This window comes from Cyprinodon tularosa, unplaced genomic scaffold (genome assembly GCF_016077235.1).
Source record: "Cyprinodon tularosa strain WSP-4 unplaced genomic scaffold, ASM1607723v1 ctg66, whole genome shotgun sequence".
NCBI classification, from domain to species: domain Eukaryota; kingdom Metazoa; phylum Chordata; class Actinopteri; order Cyprinodontiformes; family Cyprinodontidae; genus Cyprinodon; species Cyprinodon tularosa.
This window is the reverse complement of record NW_024039407.1, coordinates 4,875,651-4,895,491: the sequence shown is the minus strand read 5'-3', so window position 1 is coordinate 4,895,491 and position 19,841 is coordinate 4,875,651. Positions and strand designations below refer to the sequence as shown.

At 40.2% G+C, this 19,841-nt stretch overlaps 1 protein-coding gene across 2 annotated transcripts in view; it reads right to left on the bottom strand.

Moving 5' to 3' along the window:
- iqsec2b (IQ motif and Sec7 domain ArfGEF 2b) overlaps positions 1 to 19,841 on the bottom strand; it is a 63,777-nt gene extending 43,936 nt beyond the window's left edge. Inside the window, exon 1 of one of the 2 annotated variants that reach the window (XM_038309172.1) lies at positions 19,116 to 19,841. In XM_038309172.1, coding sequence (XP_038165100.1) covers positions 19,116 to 19,564 — 449 coding nt within the window. In that variant the 5' untranslated portion in view covers positions 19,565 to 19,841. The remainder of the gene's footprint in view (positions 1 to 19,115) is intronic. The other variant, XM_038309173.1, reaches the window with a different exon arrangement.

Genomic DNA, 19,841 nt, shown 5'->3' with positions numbered 1-19,841 from the left:
TTAGTTTCATGGAAATATTAAAATCCAGAAACCAGGGTTTAGATTTTCATTAGCTGTAAACACAGCTACAAGCGGTGTTGGGAGCTGGAGAAATTCCACCTTTCTCCAGCAGAGTCCGCCGTGGATCCTCTGAGGGAGCCTCCTGCACAGCTGCAGCTCGTCGAGATCATCAGAGGATCCACTACTTAAGCTGTCTTCAGACCTTGCCTCAAAGCCGCAGTGTTGTTCCAGTTGGTCAGCGCTCAAGCCTAGATCCTCTGAGTAACTCGATGACTTTTGAATCCAGCTTGGATTCTAATCCTTGTCTCTGTTTTCCAGGAAACCTGTGCCTCCTCTGTGAAAGCTCAGGAAGAGCTAACCTGCCGAGCTGACCCTCAGAGCCAAACCCGAAGAATCACAGAGAACCTCCAAGCAGCTCTGGACTAGAGCTGGGAAACCCTAAACCAAGGTCTGTTCATGTTAGACGTGGGACGCTGAAGCAGCAAACAGACTCTGCTGATGAACTCTTCTCCAGACCCAACAGAGACTCTCCCAAAGCTAACCTCAAGAACCCTCAAGGTACAATCAGTAAACTTCAGGAAATCAAACCTCTGTTGGCAACGCTAACTGAACTGTCTCTCACGCAGACTCCGGTGAACCAGTATCCAGGCCCCGAACCTGAACCAGTATATTCTGTGTGCTTGTGCTTCAATAAACTGTTAAACTTTCATCCCTGTGTCCGTCAGTGGTGTTCTGCATTCTTGGGTCGCTTTTAGTGAACCCATCATGACAAGCGGAAGGAGAAGAGCAATTAGTGTGCAAAGTAAAAGGTCAGGAAAAAAAACAGGAAAGAAAACAAATAGAATAGTAGCAGGTTAAACCGCAGCTATTAAGCTGACAAAGAAAAACATTTTATTCAGTAGATAGTTTTGCACTTTATCATGGAAGTCAGTTTGGCACATAAAAGAGAAAACCCATTTCATAAATACTGATTCAAACGTTTTCATGAAACAAATGTTCATTTAAAAGCTTTAATGGTTGGATTATTGAGCACAAGTCTTAGATACGATGCATAAGTGATGATGATGATGATGGAGTCAGTAATTGGCAAAATGCACTGAGCAACTTTCAAAAACGTTTGTAGAAAACAGTGAAATTTAATGTATAGTGGAGGATTTTCACGAAAAAATTTACATGCATAACCCTGTATTAGCTCCTGAGAGGGAACACCTTTTGTAAACATATCACAAGGATGATTGACAACTAGGATGACAACTTATTTTGATGATCCCCCTGGAAATAAAAGATTGTCCTCTATATCTTTAATCTTGCCTAGCCAGTCATCTCTCTGGGTAATCGGCACTCCTAAATCTCTTGATCTAAAGTTGCCTCTGCTAGAACCTTAAACAAAATATGCAAGTTTCAGTTTCTGAATCAAAACAATCAAATGTATTTAGTTTTGAATGATATTCTTTTTTTTTTCTGCGTACATCTCATGCCCCTCAATATGAGGATAATCTACTACTAATAAAAAGTGAAAAATAACGAATCAATGGTTCAAAGGAAAGTGGGAGAAAGTGTTAGGTTGCTCGCATTTAAAGCGGCAAACTAAAAGAAGCTGCAGGCAGGATGAAAAGTGGGAGGAGGGAGTGTGGGAGAGCAGGGCATGGGTGAAAGTAATCAAGATGAATGGAGGTCAGTAGGATAGGAGGGGAGATTTAAGTGGAAACGTATTGTGAAGTGACGCCTGCTGCCGGATCCAGCCTCCCTCCGCCCCTCTGAACCCACCCATGCAGGAGCGTGCAGGCAACACTGCGTGGGTGAGCGTCTAAGCATAGACGAGCAAAGAGAGTGGGAGGCTCACATTCACAGGAAGACATTGAACTGCGCTCTTGCGGCAGTTTTTTTGCGTACAGGAGCTCACGTTTCATCGAGCAGCAGCCCACGGCCACTGCAGAGCACAACCATTTCCAGCCATGTGTGCTTCCGGGCGGTGGAGTCTGAGACCCGGTTTGCTTTCACCGTTTCCTTTCCACCATTGTCTGTGAAAGAAGCGTGTGGGAGCCCACTGCGTCATCCCACCTCCAGCATGTGACCCACCTGACTCTGGCCAACAAACTGCTTGAAAACACCACATGCTGCATCGTAGCATAAAGTTAAGTCAGTTGTTGAGGCTCCCTCCCTTCTGAACCATTTACACCAGCTCTTCCACAGTCAGCCTCACTGGTTTTCCACCACTACATTGAGTCTCCTGCTGCTTGGCAACAGTGCGGGCTGCCTGCGTGGGTGGCTGGTGTTCATTGCCAGGAGAAAGGCACAGGAAAGCATGAGGAGGGGCACATTTATAGTTATGGTTGGACTACGCGCGCCAGGCACCTGCTGTGCCCTGTGGGTTTGAGTGCATGTGTGTGCGTTCTCACAGGTGCATGAATCCAAAGGGGTGATTCACACAAATAAGGAACAATCAGACTTGATTTAATGTAAAGTGGGCGACTTAGAAGACGCATGATCCCAGCTGATCACTAGTGGGATATACTGCAAAATCTGAGATTGAAATAGATCCAAATCATGTGGACTGAACTTTTTCGGAGAGAACCTGTAACCTTGATAGGCGTCCGCGAATCGAGTCGTCGTTTAATCCCGCTTCCGTCTTTCACTCCGCTTCTGCTCTCACTCCTACCCTCTCTCCACTTCTATCTCTCTCTATTCTGTGTCTCTCGCCCACAGACTTCTTCACAGAAGAGCTCCCAGCGTTCCCACGGTAACCAGCATCCCTATTCTAATCCACGAAACGTGCGCACGAGTGTTTGACTAGCATCCCGCCTTAAAAGTGCCACTTGGAACAGAGAGGAAGATGAATAAGTGCCGCTAACAGCTGTGAAACTGAAAGAAAAGAGAGGGGAAAGGAAACCAAGCCACGTTTAGCCCACTGGTGACGAAGTAAGACACTTTGGGGGTGTGGTGGTCTGGTGGTGTCCTAAAGAGGCTGCAGGTCCCATGGTTTCAATCCAAACAGGATGCACAATAGCCGTTCACTGCTCCTCAAGGGGATGGGTGATAGAGAAAGGAGAAATGTACACTGCAAAAAATATAAATCTCAATAAGTTATTTTTTCTTAAAATAAGTGTGTTTTTCCTTGATTTGAGGAGATAAGTAAGACACTTTGCCAATGGAACAAGACAATTTCCTTTTAAAATAAGAAAAAACTATTTTATCGTCTTATTTCAAGTAAATATTATCTAACTATCTTATTTTAAGAGTGAAAATACTCATTCCATTGGCAAATCATCTTATTTACCTGCTCAAATTAAGGCTAAATATACTTAATTTAAGCCATTTTTTACTTATTTCTGGATTGTTTTTGCAGTGTAGGTATAATGTACACAGACAGATAATGAGTATTATTATCCTGCCCTCCTCATGAAAGATTGCCAATATCATTCTGCAGAGCTGCCACTGTAAAGGAAAAAAAGGACAGGGAGCTAGCCTCAAAACAATTGGCCTAATCAAACCCTTGAGATTATTAATATCTCATCAAATTACAACCAATAACTTTAATGTAAATTTTGGAGGATTGAATGGGATCGACAAACCAGCATGACGGATGTATAATTGTAGCCCGTTGCTAAGCTCTGTGAAATCCAAATTCAAATGTGAATAAAGATCTTAACTTTTACTGGTCCATTCTAACCCCAGTTTAAAAAAAAAAAAATTGCAATTAAATTCCATAAGGCCTTCCCTGTAGCACAATCCTCTCATTGCAATGTCTCTATGGGGATGGTGATCACAGGTTGTCATGTTGTGTTAATTTTTTTATGACACATAGCTTCACCATCCAGGCCAAATGTATTATTTTGTTTGATGCATCCCAGATGAGACCTGCTGCAAGCTGCAAACACAATTCTGTAAGGGCTTCCCATATGACCTTTTATGTTTGATATGCATAACTGTGCCTCTTAGCCGATCTCTAAAGTTTTCCCCAACCAGCCTTTCAGTTTAGACAGAAAGGTGCAGTGGTGACAAACTCCTCTGTTGCCAGATGATGAAATTAAAAGTATTACATGAATCTTTTAAAGTTGCTGAATTTTTCAGTGAATCGAGTATTCCATTCCTTTACACTCTTGTAGGATGGGGGTGCCTGGTGTCTATCTCCAGTGGTCTGTAGGTAAGTAGTAGAGTATATCCTAGGTCACAATCACTCAAGACAGGGTGGAGACATACAGGACACACAATGATGCACAGAAACACGCTTAATAGCTTCTTGCAGCAAGGTGACAATGCTAACAACATTACCTCCATGAAGCTATGCAGTTTGTACTGATAGTAAATACCACACATACTGATTGTGTTCAATAATTAGGTGAATTTTAAAGAAAAAATGGTCACATTCATTTAAGCTTTAAGCAACACACTGTATTGGTATGTCACATAAAATCCAGACACGTTTGTGGTCATAAGGTGCAGTGGAAAGGGAGCAACAGAAGACGAGCTAGGAACTACAGAAATGTAATATTACAATTGTCTTGAGGCCTACTGAACAGTTTCCACAGCAACTATACTGTGTCTCTCACACCATTCTGACTCCAAGAACATTACACTTACAGTGGAAAGATTTACATCACAGCTATTCATTTGTTTTCTTACTATTTATGGCTAATGGTATAAGCAAGCAGATGGGGAATGGAAGTACATCCTGGTAAAAAAAATATAAATGTTGTGTCAATTTACTGCCTGAGATTGAATGTAAATATACTTAAGATGACGAAAATCAGCTATTTTCTATGAGAATATTTTCTCAGTGGTGAGTCTGCATAAATTAAATGTTCAGTTTTTAAAACCGGTCTTCTTAACTGCTATACAGTTGGGCAAAAAAGTATTTAGTCAGCCACCAATAGTGCAAGTTCTCCCACTTAAAAAGATGAGAGAGGCCAGTAATTTTCATCATAGATATACCTCAACTATGAGAGACAAAATGAGAAAAAAAATCCAGAAAATCACATTGTCTGATTTTTAAAGAATTTATTTGCAAAATATGGTGGAAAATAAGTATTTGGTCAGTTACAAAAGTTCATCTCAATACTTTGTTATATACCCTTTGTTGGCAATGACAGAGATCAAATGTTTTCTGTAAGTCTTCACAAGGTTTTCACACACTGTTGCTGGTATTTTGGCCCATTCCTCCATGCAGATCTCCTCTAGAGCAGTGATGTTCTGGGGCTGTCGCTGGGCAACACAGACTTTCAACTCCCTCCAAAGATTTTCTATGGGGTTGAGATCTGGAGACTGGCTAGGCCACTCCAGGACCTTGAAATGCTTCTTACGAAGCCACTCCTTCGTTACCCGAGCGGTGTGTTTGGGATCATTGTCATGCTGAAAGACCCAGCCACGTTTCATCTTCAATGCTGATGGAAGGAGGTTTTCACTCAAAATTTGACGATACATGGCCCCATTCATTCTTTCCTTCACACGGATCAGTCGTCCTGGTCCCTTAGCAGAAAAACAGCCCCAAAGCATGATGTTTCCACCCCCATGCTTCAATGTAGGTATGGTGTTCTTTGGATGCAACTCAGCATTCTCTCTCCTCCAAACACGACGAGTAGAGTTTTTACCAAACAGTTCTATTTTGGTTTCATCTGACCATATGATATTCTCCCAGTCATCGTCTGGATCATCCAAATGCTCTCTAGCAAACTTGAGACGGGCCTTGACATGTACTGGCTTAAGCAGGGGGACACGTCTGGCACTGCAGGATTTGAGTCCCTGGCGGCGTAGTGTGTTACTGATGGTAGCCTTTGTTACTTTGGTCCCAGCTCTCTGCAGGTCATTCACTAGGTCCCCCCGTGTGGTTCTGGGATTTTTACTCACTGTTCTTGTGATCATTTTGACCCCACGGGGTGAGATCTTGCGTGGAGCCCCAGATCGAGGAAGATTATCAGTGGTCTTGTATGTTTTCCATTTTCTAATAATTGATCCCACAGTTGATTTCTTCACACCAAGCTGTTTACCTATTGCAGATTCAGACTTCCCAGCCTGGTGCAGGTCTATAATTTTGTTTCGGGTGTCGTTTGACAGCTCTCTAGTTTTGGCCATGGTGGAGTTTAAAGTGTGACTGTTTGAGGTTGTGGACAGGTGTCTTTTATACTGATAACGGGTTCAAACAGGTGCCATTAATGAAGGTAACGAGTGGAGGACAGAGGAGCCTCTCACAGAAGAAGTTACAGGTCTGTGAGAGCCAGAAATCTTGCTTGTTTGTAACTGACCAAATACTTATTTTCCACCATATTTTGCAAATAAATTCTTTAAAAATCAGACAATGTGATTTTCTGGATTTTTTTTCTCATTTTGTCTCTCATAGTTGAGGTATATCTATGATGAAAATTACCGGCCTCTCTCATCTTTTTGAGTGGGAGAACTTGCACTATTGGTGGCTGACTAAATACTTTTTTGCCCCACTGTATGTTCCTGGGAAAAAAAGTCAGAACAGCTGTTAAAAATGGATAAAACCTACACTGCAAAAAAATCAAAATCTTGATAAGTAATTTTTTCTTAAAATAAGTGCATTTGTTCTTGAATTGAGGAGATAAAAGAGACATCTTGCCAATGGAACAAGACAATTTAGATTTAAAATAAGAAAACACAATTGCATTGTCTTATTTCAAGTGAATATTATATAATTATCTTATTTTAAGAGTAAAAATACTGATTCCATTGGCAAACTATTTCATTTACCTACTCAAATCAAGGGTAAATACACTTAATTTAAGAAATTTTTACTTATTTCTAGATCGTTTTTCCAGTGTACTCGATCTTTGTTTACTTTGAGACTTTCAACAAACCGCATCCATCAATGAACCATGAAAATCCACCGATCCCATCTGTATTTACAGATGCAAATGCAGAATTAAAACTGCATTTGTGCATCAAGCATAAAGCCCAGCGTGCCTCAGTGTGCCGAACACAACCATCTGCACAGAGCGAAGGTCATTGGTCACTCTGTGCGGAAGAAAATAAACGTGTCAGAGCGCCATCAGGCCAAACATAAATAATCACTAATAGAATTACTTTTGTATTTTCCACATGCGGCATAAATTCATAAACTCTAATTTCACTAGAAGGCTAGAAGCACCACCCACATGCAGCTGCCACCTACACACACACAAACACGCCCCCATTCAGACATAAATAACATATATATTATGCACATTTATGACAAAAATAAAATAAAATCTATAATATTTAAAGTTAATCCAGAATAATTTTTTTTTTAAGTTAGAAACTATGGACAGATATTAGTTGTTGGGTTTTAAACAGCTGCAGCTGGATTGGATTTGTTCTGCAAAATCTATGAAAGATTGGGAGAAGGCAGAATTTCTCCCATCACATCTTTCGCTGCTGGATGAGGTCAGAAAAAGCTCGGCTGAGCTTACCCACACATTTGCCCGAGGCCAGTTCATCCCTCCAAGTTCTATCTTTGCTGCAAGAATTTATAAAACACAAATCAGTTCAGCCAAATTACTCCATGATTCGCACCAAGATTGAATGTTCAAGCAGCAAGAATTGTTGCACTTCAGTTAAATGCCGGGAAAAAGAAAAAAAGGGACAGAGCTCAGAGGTGAAGAGAAAGAGAATAGCACAAAAGTAATTTTTGCAGCTTCTCTGAGTCATATCTGCAGCAGTGGGAAACAGAACCAGCGAGGGGGAGAGGGTGAGTGTACTTACGTGGGTATGTGAGAGAAAGTGTGAGAGATAGACGGGGTGGAGTGGGGGTGTGTGCAAAGGGGACGGGGGTTATATGATGTGGAGCTGCTTCTGAGAAAGAAAACCCATTATGGTTCTCCTGGTCCCCGAAACCAAATTAACGTCTATTTTGGTGAGAGCGCAGCTTTGAGTGGGCAGGATTAGATGGAGACACAAACACCTTCATGGAGCTCTCTTTGGAGCACTCCCACAGTGACAGTCAGTGAGGGAAAAAAAATAAAATAAATAAAAGACGTCCTTTTTATTTTTCTTCTTTTTCTGCATTATGTAATAACTCTTTGCTGAGTAACGACTCCCCCGAGGCTGCTGTCAAGACCTCCAGCAGTCCCCATCTCTCATCCTTTAAGCTGCGTGACAAGCCGCATGTATGTCGCATGGAATGAAGCATGCATTCCTCCCTCATTTATAACCGTCACCCACATACAAACTGCAGGGGGATTTCAGATTTTATAGAGGTGGTAGAATCTGACATTCTATATCCAACTTGGATTGGAGAAATTGTCCTACGTAAATCTTTTTTTTTAGATTAGATCCCCACTGGCACAACAGTTGGTTTCCCTCGCTGTCAAAATTTTATACAATATCTTTCGGCCTTCTTTTCTTATGACCTTTATACAATTGATCTATGAGAGACAAAATAAGAGAAAAGAAAATCCAGGAAATTCCATCTTAGGATTTTTAAAGCATCTCTTTCTAAATGACGGTGGAAAGAAAGTATTTGGTCAATGACAAAAGTTAAATTCCTTACTTCTTAGTAGAGATGTACCGATCTGACACCTGGATCAGATATTGGCTCTTATATTGTGTAATTAGTTGCATCTGATATTGGTGATTTGATATCCGCTATCAGAGATCCAACAGAGTGCACTTTACATGGAACCTTCTTTCTTTTTGCTGCCTATTTGATTATAACTAACATAAAGTAAACTTATATCTGAGTTATTTTTTACCTTTTTAACAATGTTTATGTCAAGGCTGAAGCCTTCACTCCCATGGCAAGATAAAAGGTTCATTCATTCAGCCGCTGAATTAGATTTAATATCAGTAAATTATCTCAGCCCATGATATTGTATCAGATTGGATAGGGAAAAACTGGATCAGTGCATCTCTGCTTCATAGCATAACCTTTATTGGCAATAACAGAGTCCAAACATTTCTAGTAAGTCTTCAACAGGTTTCCTCAGAGCTTAGCTGGTACTTTACCCATTACTCCATGCAGATCCCCTCTAGAGCAGGGGTCAAAAACCAGTTCCAGAAAGGGCCGTGTGGCTGCAGGTTTTCTTTCCAACCAAGCAATGGCACACCAGACTCCATTCATCTCATCAACTGAGTGCAGTTGATGAAATTAATGGAGTCTGTCACAGTCTTGGTTCTGTTATGTTTTCTTTTGAGTATTCAGTTTTACTTTGCTCGATGTTTTCTAGTTTTAGTGGTTTAATTCTTATTTGTTGTGTTTTCTGGTTGTTTTCAGTTTTCAGGTTTTTATTTGTTGCCCTCTGCTGCCCTCTTGTGTTCCCCTTTTTCCCTTGCTCCTTTCCTGTTCTGCTCTGTTCACACCTGCTCCCAATCTGCTCGTTAGTCCTCTCTTTGTTTCAGTCTCCCATAAATACATGCTCTTTGCAGTTCCTCAGTGCTGGTTCCTCGTCAAACTTTCTCCAACTCCGTCTCATTGAGTCTTCCTCCTCGTGATTGTTTCCCCCAGATGTCTCCATGGTTTTGGTTTGTTTGACTTTGTTTTCTTGTTTGATTTTTGGATTCCTGTCTCAGTTGTGTGTTTACCTATCATTAAATCATCAAGAGACCCACCTCTGCTTCCCTGCCTCTGCATTTGGGTCCTCAAACCTCAACCAAATCCTCACACACACACACGGCCCTTTCTGGAACCGGTTTGAGACCCCTGCTTTAGAGAGAAGTGATGTTTTGGGGCTTTTACTGGGCAAAAAAGACCTTCAACTCCCTCATTAAATTATGTATGGGGTTGGCCTGTCTGGAGACAGGCTATGGCACTCCAGGATGTTGAAATGCTTTTTACATAGACACTCATTGGTTGCCCCTATGGTGTGTTTGGAAACAATGACAAGTTTACCCATTGTCAAGCTGTTGTTCCACCTTTAATGCTCTCACTGATAAAATTAGACTTTGGCTTAAAATCTCTTGATACAAGTTCCCTTTTATTTTACCCTTGACAAAGATAAGTTGGCCTTTCCCCATTGTAGAAAAACAGCCCCAAAGCATGATGTCTCCACCCCCATGCTTCACAGTAGATCTGGTGTTCCTGTTGAGTTTGCGCCAAAATGTCCTATTTTGGTTTCACGTGGTGTTCTCTAAATCCTCTTTTGGATCATCCATATGCTCTCTAATAGACTTCAGACTGTCCTGGACATGTGCTGTCTTAAGCTGTGGGACACTGCAGGATTTGAGTCTCTCTTGGCGTAGTGTGTTACTGATGATAGCCTTTGCTCCTTTGGTTCCAGGTCTCTGCAGGTAATTCATTATGACCCTCCATGTAGTTCTGGGCTTTTCTTTTCTCACCATTTTCATACTCATTTTGACTCCATAAGATTAGATTTTAGGTGGGTCCCCAAATGATGGGAAATCATTATGGTCTTGTACGCCATCCATTTGTTAAAGCAAAAAGAAAATGCTAATTTTAAGAAGGATTGAAAAATGCAAGTAAAAAAAAAATGAAATAATGAATAACACTTTTAAATGTGTGATTAGGAAAGGTATCTGTAACCAGATTAAATTAGAATTTTGTTTTTTATTTCTAATCTCCATTAAGAAATAGGATTTGAAAATACATTTTCAAAGTCCAGTATTTAATAATGGATTGATAAATATATTTTACAAATTAATTTAAAATGTGAAATTTCAAATTTTTTTTCAAAAAGCCTGATTTAAATGTTAAATTTGAAATGGCTCGTTTTCTTTTCCATTGACTCTCTAGGTCCTCCATAGGTGGGTTTTTTTTTTTACTTTTTTCAGGGATTGAGTTTTAACAGGTGTCATTAATACAGGTAGTTGGAGTTGAGGACAAAAGGCTTCTCTTAGAAGAAGCTATGGGTCTGCCAGGGCCTGTCAGGGCCAGCCATTTTGCCGTTTGTGGACATTTTTGTTCTGTTTCTTTTAGAGTTTTCAGTTACACTTTAATTTTTTTTTTCTTTCTCATTGGTTTCTTTTCCATTTTGTGTAATTCTACATTTTTTCTAGTTATATTTAAGCTGTGTGGTATTTTTTGAGTTACTCTCTGCTGCCCCCCTCATGTCAGTCTCCTTTCCCCTAGCTCCCTTCTAGTTGCTTTTATTCACACCTGCTCCCCATCAGCTAGTTAGCCCATTCTTTGTTCTGTCTCCCATATATAGACCTCCTGTGAAGTTCCTCATTGCTGGATTTTCTAAATTACTTTATTCCTTATGTGAGTTTCCCTAAGTGTCTCCTAGTTTTTGATACCTGAGTTTATTGTCTTTTATGTACAATCAACATCATCTTTAAATCTGCAAGAAATCATATCTGCCTTTCTGTCTCTGCATCTGGGTCCTTAATAAACATCCACCAAACCTGACAGCTTGTTTGTGGGTGACCAGATGATTTTTCTCCACCAACACTTAGAAATAAATTATTTTAAAATCTGCAATGCAATTACCTGGATTTGTTTTTCTTTTTTCATTTTGTCTTTCATAGATGAAGTGTATCTTTATGAAAATGGCAGATCTGTCTCATGTTTCTGAGTTGGAAAACTGAAAGGTAAAAAATGAACCCCAGCATGACAGCTCCCTCACCGTACTTAATGTTGGCAGGTATCCATCTTTTGTGTTATTTCAAACTCTTTTTGCCTATTGGTTTTTGCTGAAAACACAAATTGTACTCTCACACTAACAAAACAGGGTTCCAAGTGAAATTTAAAGTGAGTAAACACTAGAAAAAAGCACCTGGGGGTGAGTTACATCTAAAGAAAAACAATTTTTAATTAAATGAATCCTGAGAGAGAAACCTGAGAATTTGCAGACCCGGAAAGTAGCTTAAAATTCACATAAAGTAGCAATAAATGTGTTCTGAGTTTCTCCAATCATAGAAATGTGTGTTATTAATCACCCAGCAACATTTGAATGATAAAAAGACTGCTAAACTAGTAAAAGTTGGTCCCAAAAGTAATGAAAAAACACCAGATTTCTTTGCTCTTGTCCTCTAGAATGCTCCACAACTGGGTACCATAGCATTACACTGTCTTTTAGTAGTAATGGCTGAAAAACATAGAAAGACAAAAAATAACTAATCAGAACATAGGAATGACTATAAACACACAGACATAGAAATTCAAAACAGAGAGAGAAGGACAGGATGACAAAACAATTGGAACTAGACAACTAAATAAATAAAATAACTCACTAAAGATTATAATGGAACCATAACAAAGACAAAATGCACAAAACTTGATAAAACGTTCTTGTTTAAAATAAATTATATCATGTTTTTAGTGTTTTTTCTTCCAAACAGCTGGTTGCCAAGATAGCATCAAGGTGTTGCTCTATTTTTTAGAAGCTCAATTTCTTTTACCCCATCACCATGATCACTGTGCACGGTAGCAAGATGAATCTGGGAACTCATTCAACTTTGCTGCTACTAGCTGAAAGAAATGAGCTTCTTTGTTACCTCTTATTTATTCACAAAAGAAATAGAAGGTCATAGATTGCTGAGTAAAATTTCTTTTGAAACTGTTCTGGTTAGCTAAAAAACACAAAAACTGTAAGAAAAATAAAAAAAAACTAACTCTTCAATTGTATTTATTTTAAGATATTTTTAGGGGCACCAATAACTGAGACCCAGTGGATAACTGTACTAAAATAAATATTACATTTTGTTTTGTAAATTGTTGTGTAAAAGCAATAAAAGATGAAAATATCTAAATCTACATGTTTAACAGAAGAGACAATAAAAGCAGATTTCCCTCTAAATTCTATAAAATTCCCCTTCTCCTCAAACAAATGCAATAATGTGCTCCCAAAATAACAACAAAACATCACATGGCAGTTCCCTCAACCCTGCTGCTTCCTGGGGGCTTGACTTAACATCCAATATCATTTCCCCCCCACGGCCACAGACTCCTATTGTTAATGCTGCAGTTAAGAGCCGAAGAAGGACGCAACAGTGCAGCGTTTGGGACAGCTGCTTATGGTGCACCGCTGGGAGAAAGAAGAGGAGGCGACTTTGTTTTGATGCCGCTTCTACATGCATGACTAACAAAATGGAGACGGGTTACTCAGCCTGAAATAAAAGGCCGAGGGTTATGTGTGAGCCGTGGAGGCGAAGGCTTCTGCTTCCAGGGCTAAAACTAATTGGAGGGGGAAAAAACGGTCTCTGGGAGCCTTGCTCTCTCCCTCCCTCCTTACGGCCGGTTGACAGATGGCAAATCAGTGTGTGTGTTCCACCTTTTCTCTTTTAGTCCGACGCACGCTGAGCGAGGTCGCCCAGTCACTTTTCTCCTCTGTCATCTTTCCCCCACTAGTTTTTCATCCTTATGCCGCCCCCCCAGTCTCAGCCGCAATTAGACACTTACAGGCAGGGGACGACGAAGAAGTGTGTGTTTATCTCAGATCCGTTATTAGAGGAGAGTGAATTGTCACTGACCAGAGCCAGCAGGCCCGTTCGGGTGAGGCTGACTCACAGCCAGACAGGGACAATATGGCTTGAGAGCGCGACTCTTTATTAAATGTGAAACTCCATATGATGCGCTTGTCTGAGCCTGGATCCAAAGTCCACCACAACTGCTACAGTCAATTAAACGGCGGACAATCAGCAAGATCTACATCAGCTATTCATCTCTGCATTTAACACCCACATAAATAACTAATATGTGCTTCTGTCTAATGACTAAGTCCTCTCCAGGGAGGCGACAGGAGAGAAGACGGCTCTGATCGATGAGGGATTTGGGTAAATCTGAGTCAGTGATTGGGAAGAGGATCGGGACCGTAAGAAAACAAGACAGTGAGCAGAACCCAGCTACAACTGCTGAGATGCTTGTTTGGATGGAGAAGTGCATACTTAGGAGTGTATTTTACTCTCCTCTTTTGCACATGAATTCCTGCCTACTCACAAAGCTGTACGCTTCCAGAACAAAAGCCGACTCTGAGTGCGTGGTTAAGTAAAAAGCAAGGACAGTTGCTCCCGTTGTTTGCCAAAACTGTGTTTGCGGCCATCTGGCTCCAGGTCAGCTTTAAGTTGGAAAATTAAAAACATTCAGTGCCGTCTGCATTTATTGGCACCCTTGGTTAAGAAGTGTAAAAAAAAGAAAAAAAGAAATTAAGTTATTTTTAATGCAGTGGCATAATTTTAACTGAAATTTTAACAAAAAAATCCAACCTCTACATTCCTCGGTGGGGGAATTTATTATTAATAGGACTGAAATAATTATTGAAATAACTGTCAATTAATTTTGTGATCGATTAATCGTTAACTGGAGTATTGTGACTCTAAAACATGCCTTTAGCTGACAAAGCAACTCTATTAGAGCAGTAATTATGTCAAAATTATAAAACAAAAAAATTTGCATTTAAAATACATTAACCCTATAATGCCAAATGTATCGTATTTGATACATACGGTTTCTGAAATGTTTTGCATCTGACACCTTTTGAATAATTTAATGGTAAAAACTTTGCTCAAAATCCTAATGTACACAATCAGATATACCTGATAACAGCCAGTAGAAGACTACACAAAAAAATAATCTTGACTTATCGCATAGTAATAAATTATTAATATCAAAAATGTATTTCTGTTTTTTCTTTTTACATATTTTGTCAAAAGGGCAAATAAGGACTTCAAACCCCCAAAAAAAAGGATTTTTCTGTTTTGTTTTATTCTTGGATAAGGCTTTAAAGGGTTAAAACATTTTTCCATCTGCTAATATGCGCTACCCAGAACTCCTCAAGTGGAAAAGTTTTAGTTTCATCTGGTTTAAATCTGTAAAAAAGTCTTCTTTGAGGAACCTTCTGTTTTTAAATTATTAATCAAAGCACAAATCGACAGATTAATTGATTGAAAAAATAATTGTAAGTCGCAGCCCTGATTATTAATGCAGCTGACAGTCCTTTAATAAGTTGAACATCTTTTAGATGTATTCATTGGGTTATACATATAACATGAAGCAGAGGAATACATTTTTTCTTCCTCCATTTATATTAATATTTATTAATGTTAAGCCTCATACCACTCCAAAACTTCTCTTTTTGTGGCTTATCTCATTTGCTACCAGACTGGTACGATATCTTTCCAGGTAGCAAGGTAAGTAAGAAAAAGAAAAAACTGCTGTCAGATACCTGCTGCTCTGGTTGGTAGTTTCCATAGCAACCATTAGTAGCCATCAAAAAAGTAGGCAAGATAAGTTTGCCAAACTCACGTGATTTAGCTTGAGCTGTATATTTTGGTCAGATGAGAACTACATTTTGCTTTCTGGCAATAAAAATAAAATAAAATCCAGGTGGGTAGAAAACCCTCCCATGCCCCCACATTCAATATGATAGAGGCTCTGTGATAATGAGTCTCCATCATATCTTCTAAAGGGCCCAAGAACCTTGTTAGCATACATGGCATCAAAAAATCTTCAAAACACTGGGACTGTTAATCTAAACTACATTGAGAAAATGTTCAAACAACATAAAATCAATGAATCCAAAAGGATTGAGCTCAAATCTGGATGATCTAGATAGAGCATGTAAAGAGAAACAGTTAAAGATCACTGCATTTTATTTGCATAAAATCCAATATGTCCAATCGATGTGCTAACTTTTTGTTTGAGGAATAATATCGACAAAAAGGATAAATCTGTCCTAGCGTCGTGAGACCATCCTGATCTCGCGAGCTTTCAAGGTTTCACTCGCAGATCAGTCTGGCTACTTTCCGTTAAAGAAAATTTGGAGCCGTTCACCAAACGAACGTCCGATCAGCGTTGGCTTTGAGGCGGGTTGAGCTGTGACGCAACGAGAAGCGCTACAGTTCAGTCTAAAGAACATGGCGGCTTCAGCCGATGAAACTAGCGTTAGCGTGGCTATCGAGCAAGTTTTATCAGAATTACAGAGTATTTCTTCACTGAAAGAAGAGCAAAACATTGCTCTGGAGGCTTTTCTCAGAGGAAAAGATGTTTTTGCTCTTCTCCCGACTGGTTTCGGCAAGAGTAGCCTGGCTTGTGGTTGTGTTTTTGTCGTCGCTCTGTTACGTCATATGCTTCGTTGACCTGATTGGTTTATTTGGCCCGTCTATCACCAACATAGGCCAATCAGCTAACCAGTATTTTCGCCCCTTCCCAAAATTACTTCAACGGAAGGTTTCCAGATGGATATGCGGAGCAAATCCATCTGGCGGAGTCAGGTTAAATCTGTCCTACCACAAGCCTAAATGTATGACATTTTCAAAACACCACTGGGACTCTTTCTACTTTTCTACAACTTTGTGCTTTAATCAGATGAGACCAAGATTTGGGGAAAACATCTTCAGTGGATCTGATGTGAAACAAATGATGAAAAATGAACTCATTGTTAGGTATGGTAGGGAAGTAGTAATGCTGTGGGTTAGTTCTCCCCCAAAGACCATGAGGACCTTGCAAGGTATAGCATAGATTATTGGAACTATTTAAAGTACCAGGATATTAAATCAAATATAAAGTGAAAGTGGAAAGGCTGAAATGAAATCCTCTTAAAAAAACATCTCCTAACGACAATAGAAAATCTTTGAATTGAAGATAATAGAGGACACACAACTATGCGACAATCTAGAATCCTTGTTCTACATCTGCTTTTACTCCCTTAATAAATAATACATATTTTTTGTAAATCTAAATAACTGATGTAGAGCTTACCTGCAGCAAGAGCAAAAGGGATCAACAGTTTTTGATTCAATACTACTGCAATAAAGTTTAATATTATTTAAAGGGTTTCACCACATGTTTAATATCAGAGGCAGTATATAAGCCCTGTGTTGTACAGTATCCAAGTAAACACCTGGCTAGTATAAATTTGCACCTGTTACCTCTACAACTGCCTTTATTGTTGGCAGATATTTAACAAATTGTTAAAAACATTACTCTGAAATCGGCTCATATTGACATAAATAGCATCAATTAGTTGCTCCAGATGTATCAAGTGCATTTCTAATTTTACATTTCTTAGATCAAGATCTGGTTGCTATGGAGCCCATTAAAATACAGTGGTAAGTTTCTGATTTAAATTGAAATTGGTGGAATTTGCTGCAGAAAGGAGCCATTAGAAGAAGAGTATGATGTGGTCACAGAGGGATGATTATTATGGATGCAGCAATATGAAGATCTGGGCTGATAATTACATCCAATATTATCGCCATCATAGCAGATAACTGATATAATTTTCCTGACCACAGTGCAAACGTTACTCTGCATCAGTTAAACATCCACAATCCTGTGCTGCATTAGAGTCACTGTCACATGACCACACAGATAACACATGACGATCCCCTTCCCTCCCCCTCCTGCAACAGAAACAACATGGAAACAAACATTGGCTGTTAACCCTTTATAGGGCACTCAGTGAAATACTTTGAAAATTAAAATTTAAACCCAATAGTGTTATTGGAATCCAGGACAAGACCTTATTACTTTTGTAACATTGTTAGGAACACAGTTTGTGTGGGTTGTTTGTGTGTTTTTCTCTCTCCACCACCAGGTGGTGCACTGTCCTCATTGGCCCTTCTGCGCACCTGCGGCTCGTTGGATCATCTGGAGGAGTATTTGAGCAGTGGGCTGTCACTACCTCGAGGCCAGATTGTTTGCCAGTTTTGGGTACTCTAGCCAAGCTGAGATTAGTTGAGTCTAACCTAGCATTGTTTCTCTGAGACTTATGTTCTTTTGTCTTTGTTTCCCCGGCAGTAAGACTTCCTGTTTTACTAGATACCTGGACCTTCTCCCCCTGGAAGGAAATACCAAGTTCAAACTGAGCAGGGGAAAACCTCCACATGATCCATTTCGGAAATCCAAGTCACAGTCCGCTCCATTGCTCCTCCAGACTGGATTCAAGGACTGACAAGGCCCCTTCAAACTTCCGGTTCACCAGCTCACTGAGTACCAGATCCTACGCTACCTCAATAAACCTATTAACCTTTTCCCGTGTTCTCTGAGTGGTTTCTCTGCATGTCGGTCAGGTTTGTGAAACCGATCTTGACAAACATTAAAAAAAGGATATTTTGATGGCAAAAATTAATGTCAATGTAAGAAACACCAACTTGCCTGAATATATTAATAAAAAATACCACAAGTGCTTTTATAAGAAATTCATGAAAAACACTTTGAGAGTGAAAGAAACAATTTTTTCTTGGTAAAACATAACCTTAGAGGCATTAATGCTGATACTGACAAATTTTTTTTGTTTATAAACCTAAATATAAATGTTTAACAAGGCTTATACACTTTTTAACTTTACTTTTTAACTTTTCAATTAGCTTTTTCAGACTTTTTATTCAACTGAATTTACAGTAGGTAATATATCATTCAAGGGCTCATCTAACTGGTCAAAAGCCAAAATAAGATGCACAGCCATGTAGCAGGATCTTTGCTGAATGGCTGGATATAGATCTTGTGCTTCTAGACCTCACTGAGGGACGCCATTTGTAAGGGGTATGCAAGTGATCAAAAACATTAACTTTTCCTATAAAGGGTTAAAATCGGCCTTAATACCAATATGCTTAAAAATGTCCAATATTGACCGATACCGATTTTCATGCCGCCGTTTATGCTGATCCCTAATACGGTCAGTAACTAAGCTTGGGTATGGTGCCACATTGAAAATATGCCCAGTTAGTTCAAAAATAGAATGAAATAGAATACCTTTACCGCCATTACATTCCACCGTTCAAATGTTGCAGCTGAAATCAAAACTTTAAGAAAAACATTGAGATTTTTCCACTGACTCAAACTCAAAACACTAACCTGTTTTCGTACAATTAAGGCCTATTTAGTTGCAGTAGTAGAGGCCATTCTTAAAAAATAACCTGCAAATCTCCTTGCTGAACTTTTCCTCAGCAAAGTATCGTTCACACCCACACACACAGCAATGTAACGTGTCATTGGATTAGCTATGCAGGCATAACACTGATCTCTGAAGCGTTTACCCACAATCCTTCACTACCGTGTTATTTTCTCATAGCGCTCTCTGAGATCGAGGCCCGTAATGTGAGGATCATCATTAATGACAGGAAAGGTTGCTAGGTTTGCCAGCCTGTCATTATGAGCTCCTACCATATAATGTTCTGTCAGATTGGAGATATTAATGAGGCTGCCCTCAAAGTTAGACCAACCTGGATGCTCTCACAGAGCTGTAGTGATGAGAAAATGAGGCGTACATGTTTGGGGAACTTACTTTCTGCGTGCGCTGGAGCTAGTGTTGGTGTCTGTGCTGTCAGTGCGTTCCAGCCGGTCCCGGTCCATGTTGGAGGAACCACAGGAGAGGCCCCGTGTCAGTCGAGCGTGGCTCCTCTTTTCCCTGCTGGGACCCGGAGTTGTTGCTGATCCAGATGTAACCTGAGGCGTTGAGGTGCATCCGCCGCCGCCGCTTCCGCCGCCGCCTTGCTGGACTGGAAGGGGCAGGGGCTGGCTGTGGTTGTGGTTCTGCTCTGGAGCGTCTGACCCATGCGGACCATGCTCCAGCCTCAGGTCCTGATTTTCCTGGCTGACCCGGTCCAGCTGGCCCTCCAGCTCCTCGATGCGCCTGCGCTGCGTCTCGAGGAGCTTGGCCTGGCTTTCAATTATGTTGTTGAGCTCCAGTAGGTACTCCACGGCCCGGTTGGGGCTCTCTGGGTTGGACTCCATGATGGGAGCCCTTTGCTTTGGCGTATGACCACCACCGCCTGGAGTTTTGACCCCCCTCTCAGGGCAAAGATCCACCCTCCCCACCAGCCCTGATGAGTTGGGGGGAGGGAGGGACCAACAAAGTCTCTACTAAAGTTAACTTTAGACCTTTGGTTTTCAGAAACAGAAAGAAATTGAAGGGATTGAGAGTTTCAAAATAACTACATATCCCTAGGGATGAGGGCAAAAATCAGCATTATAACATGTTATGCCATGAGCAGGGTTTAAAGCTCAAAAT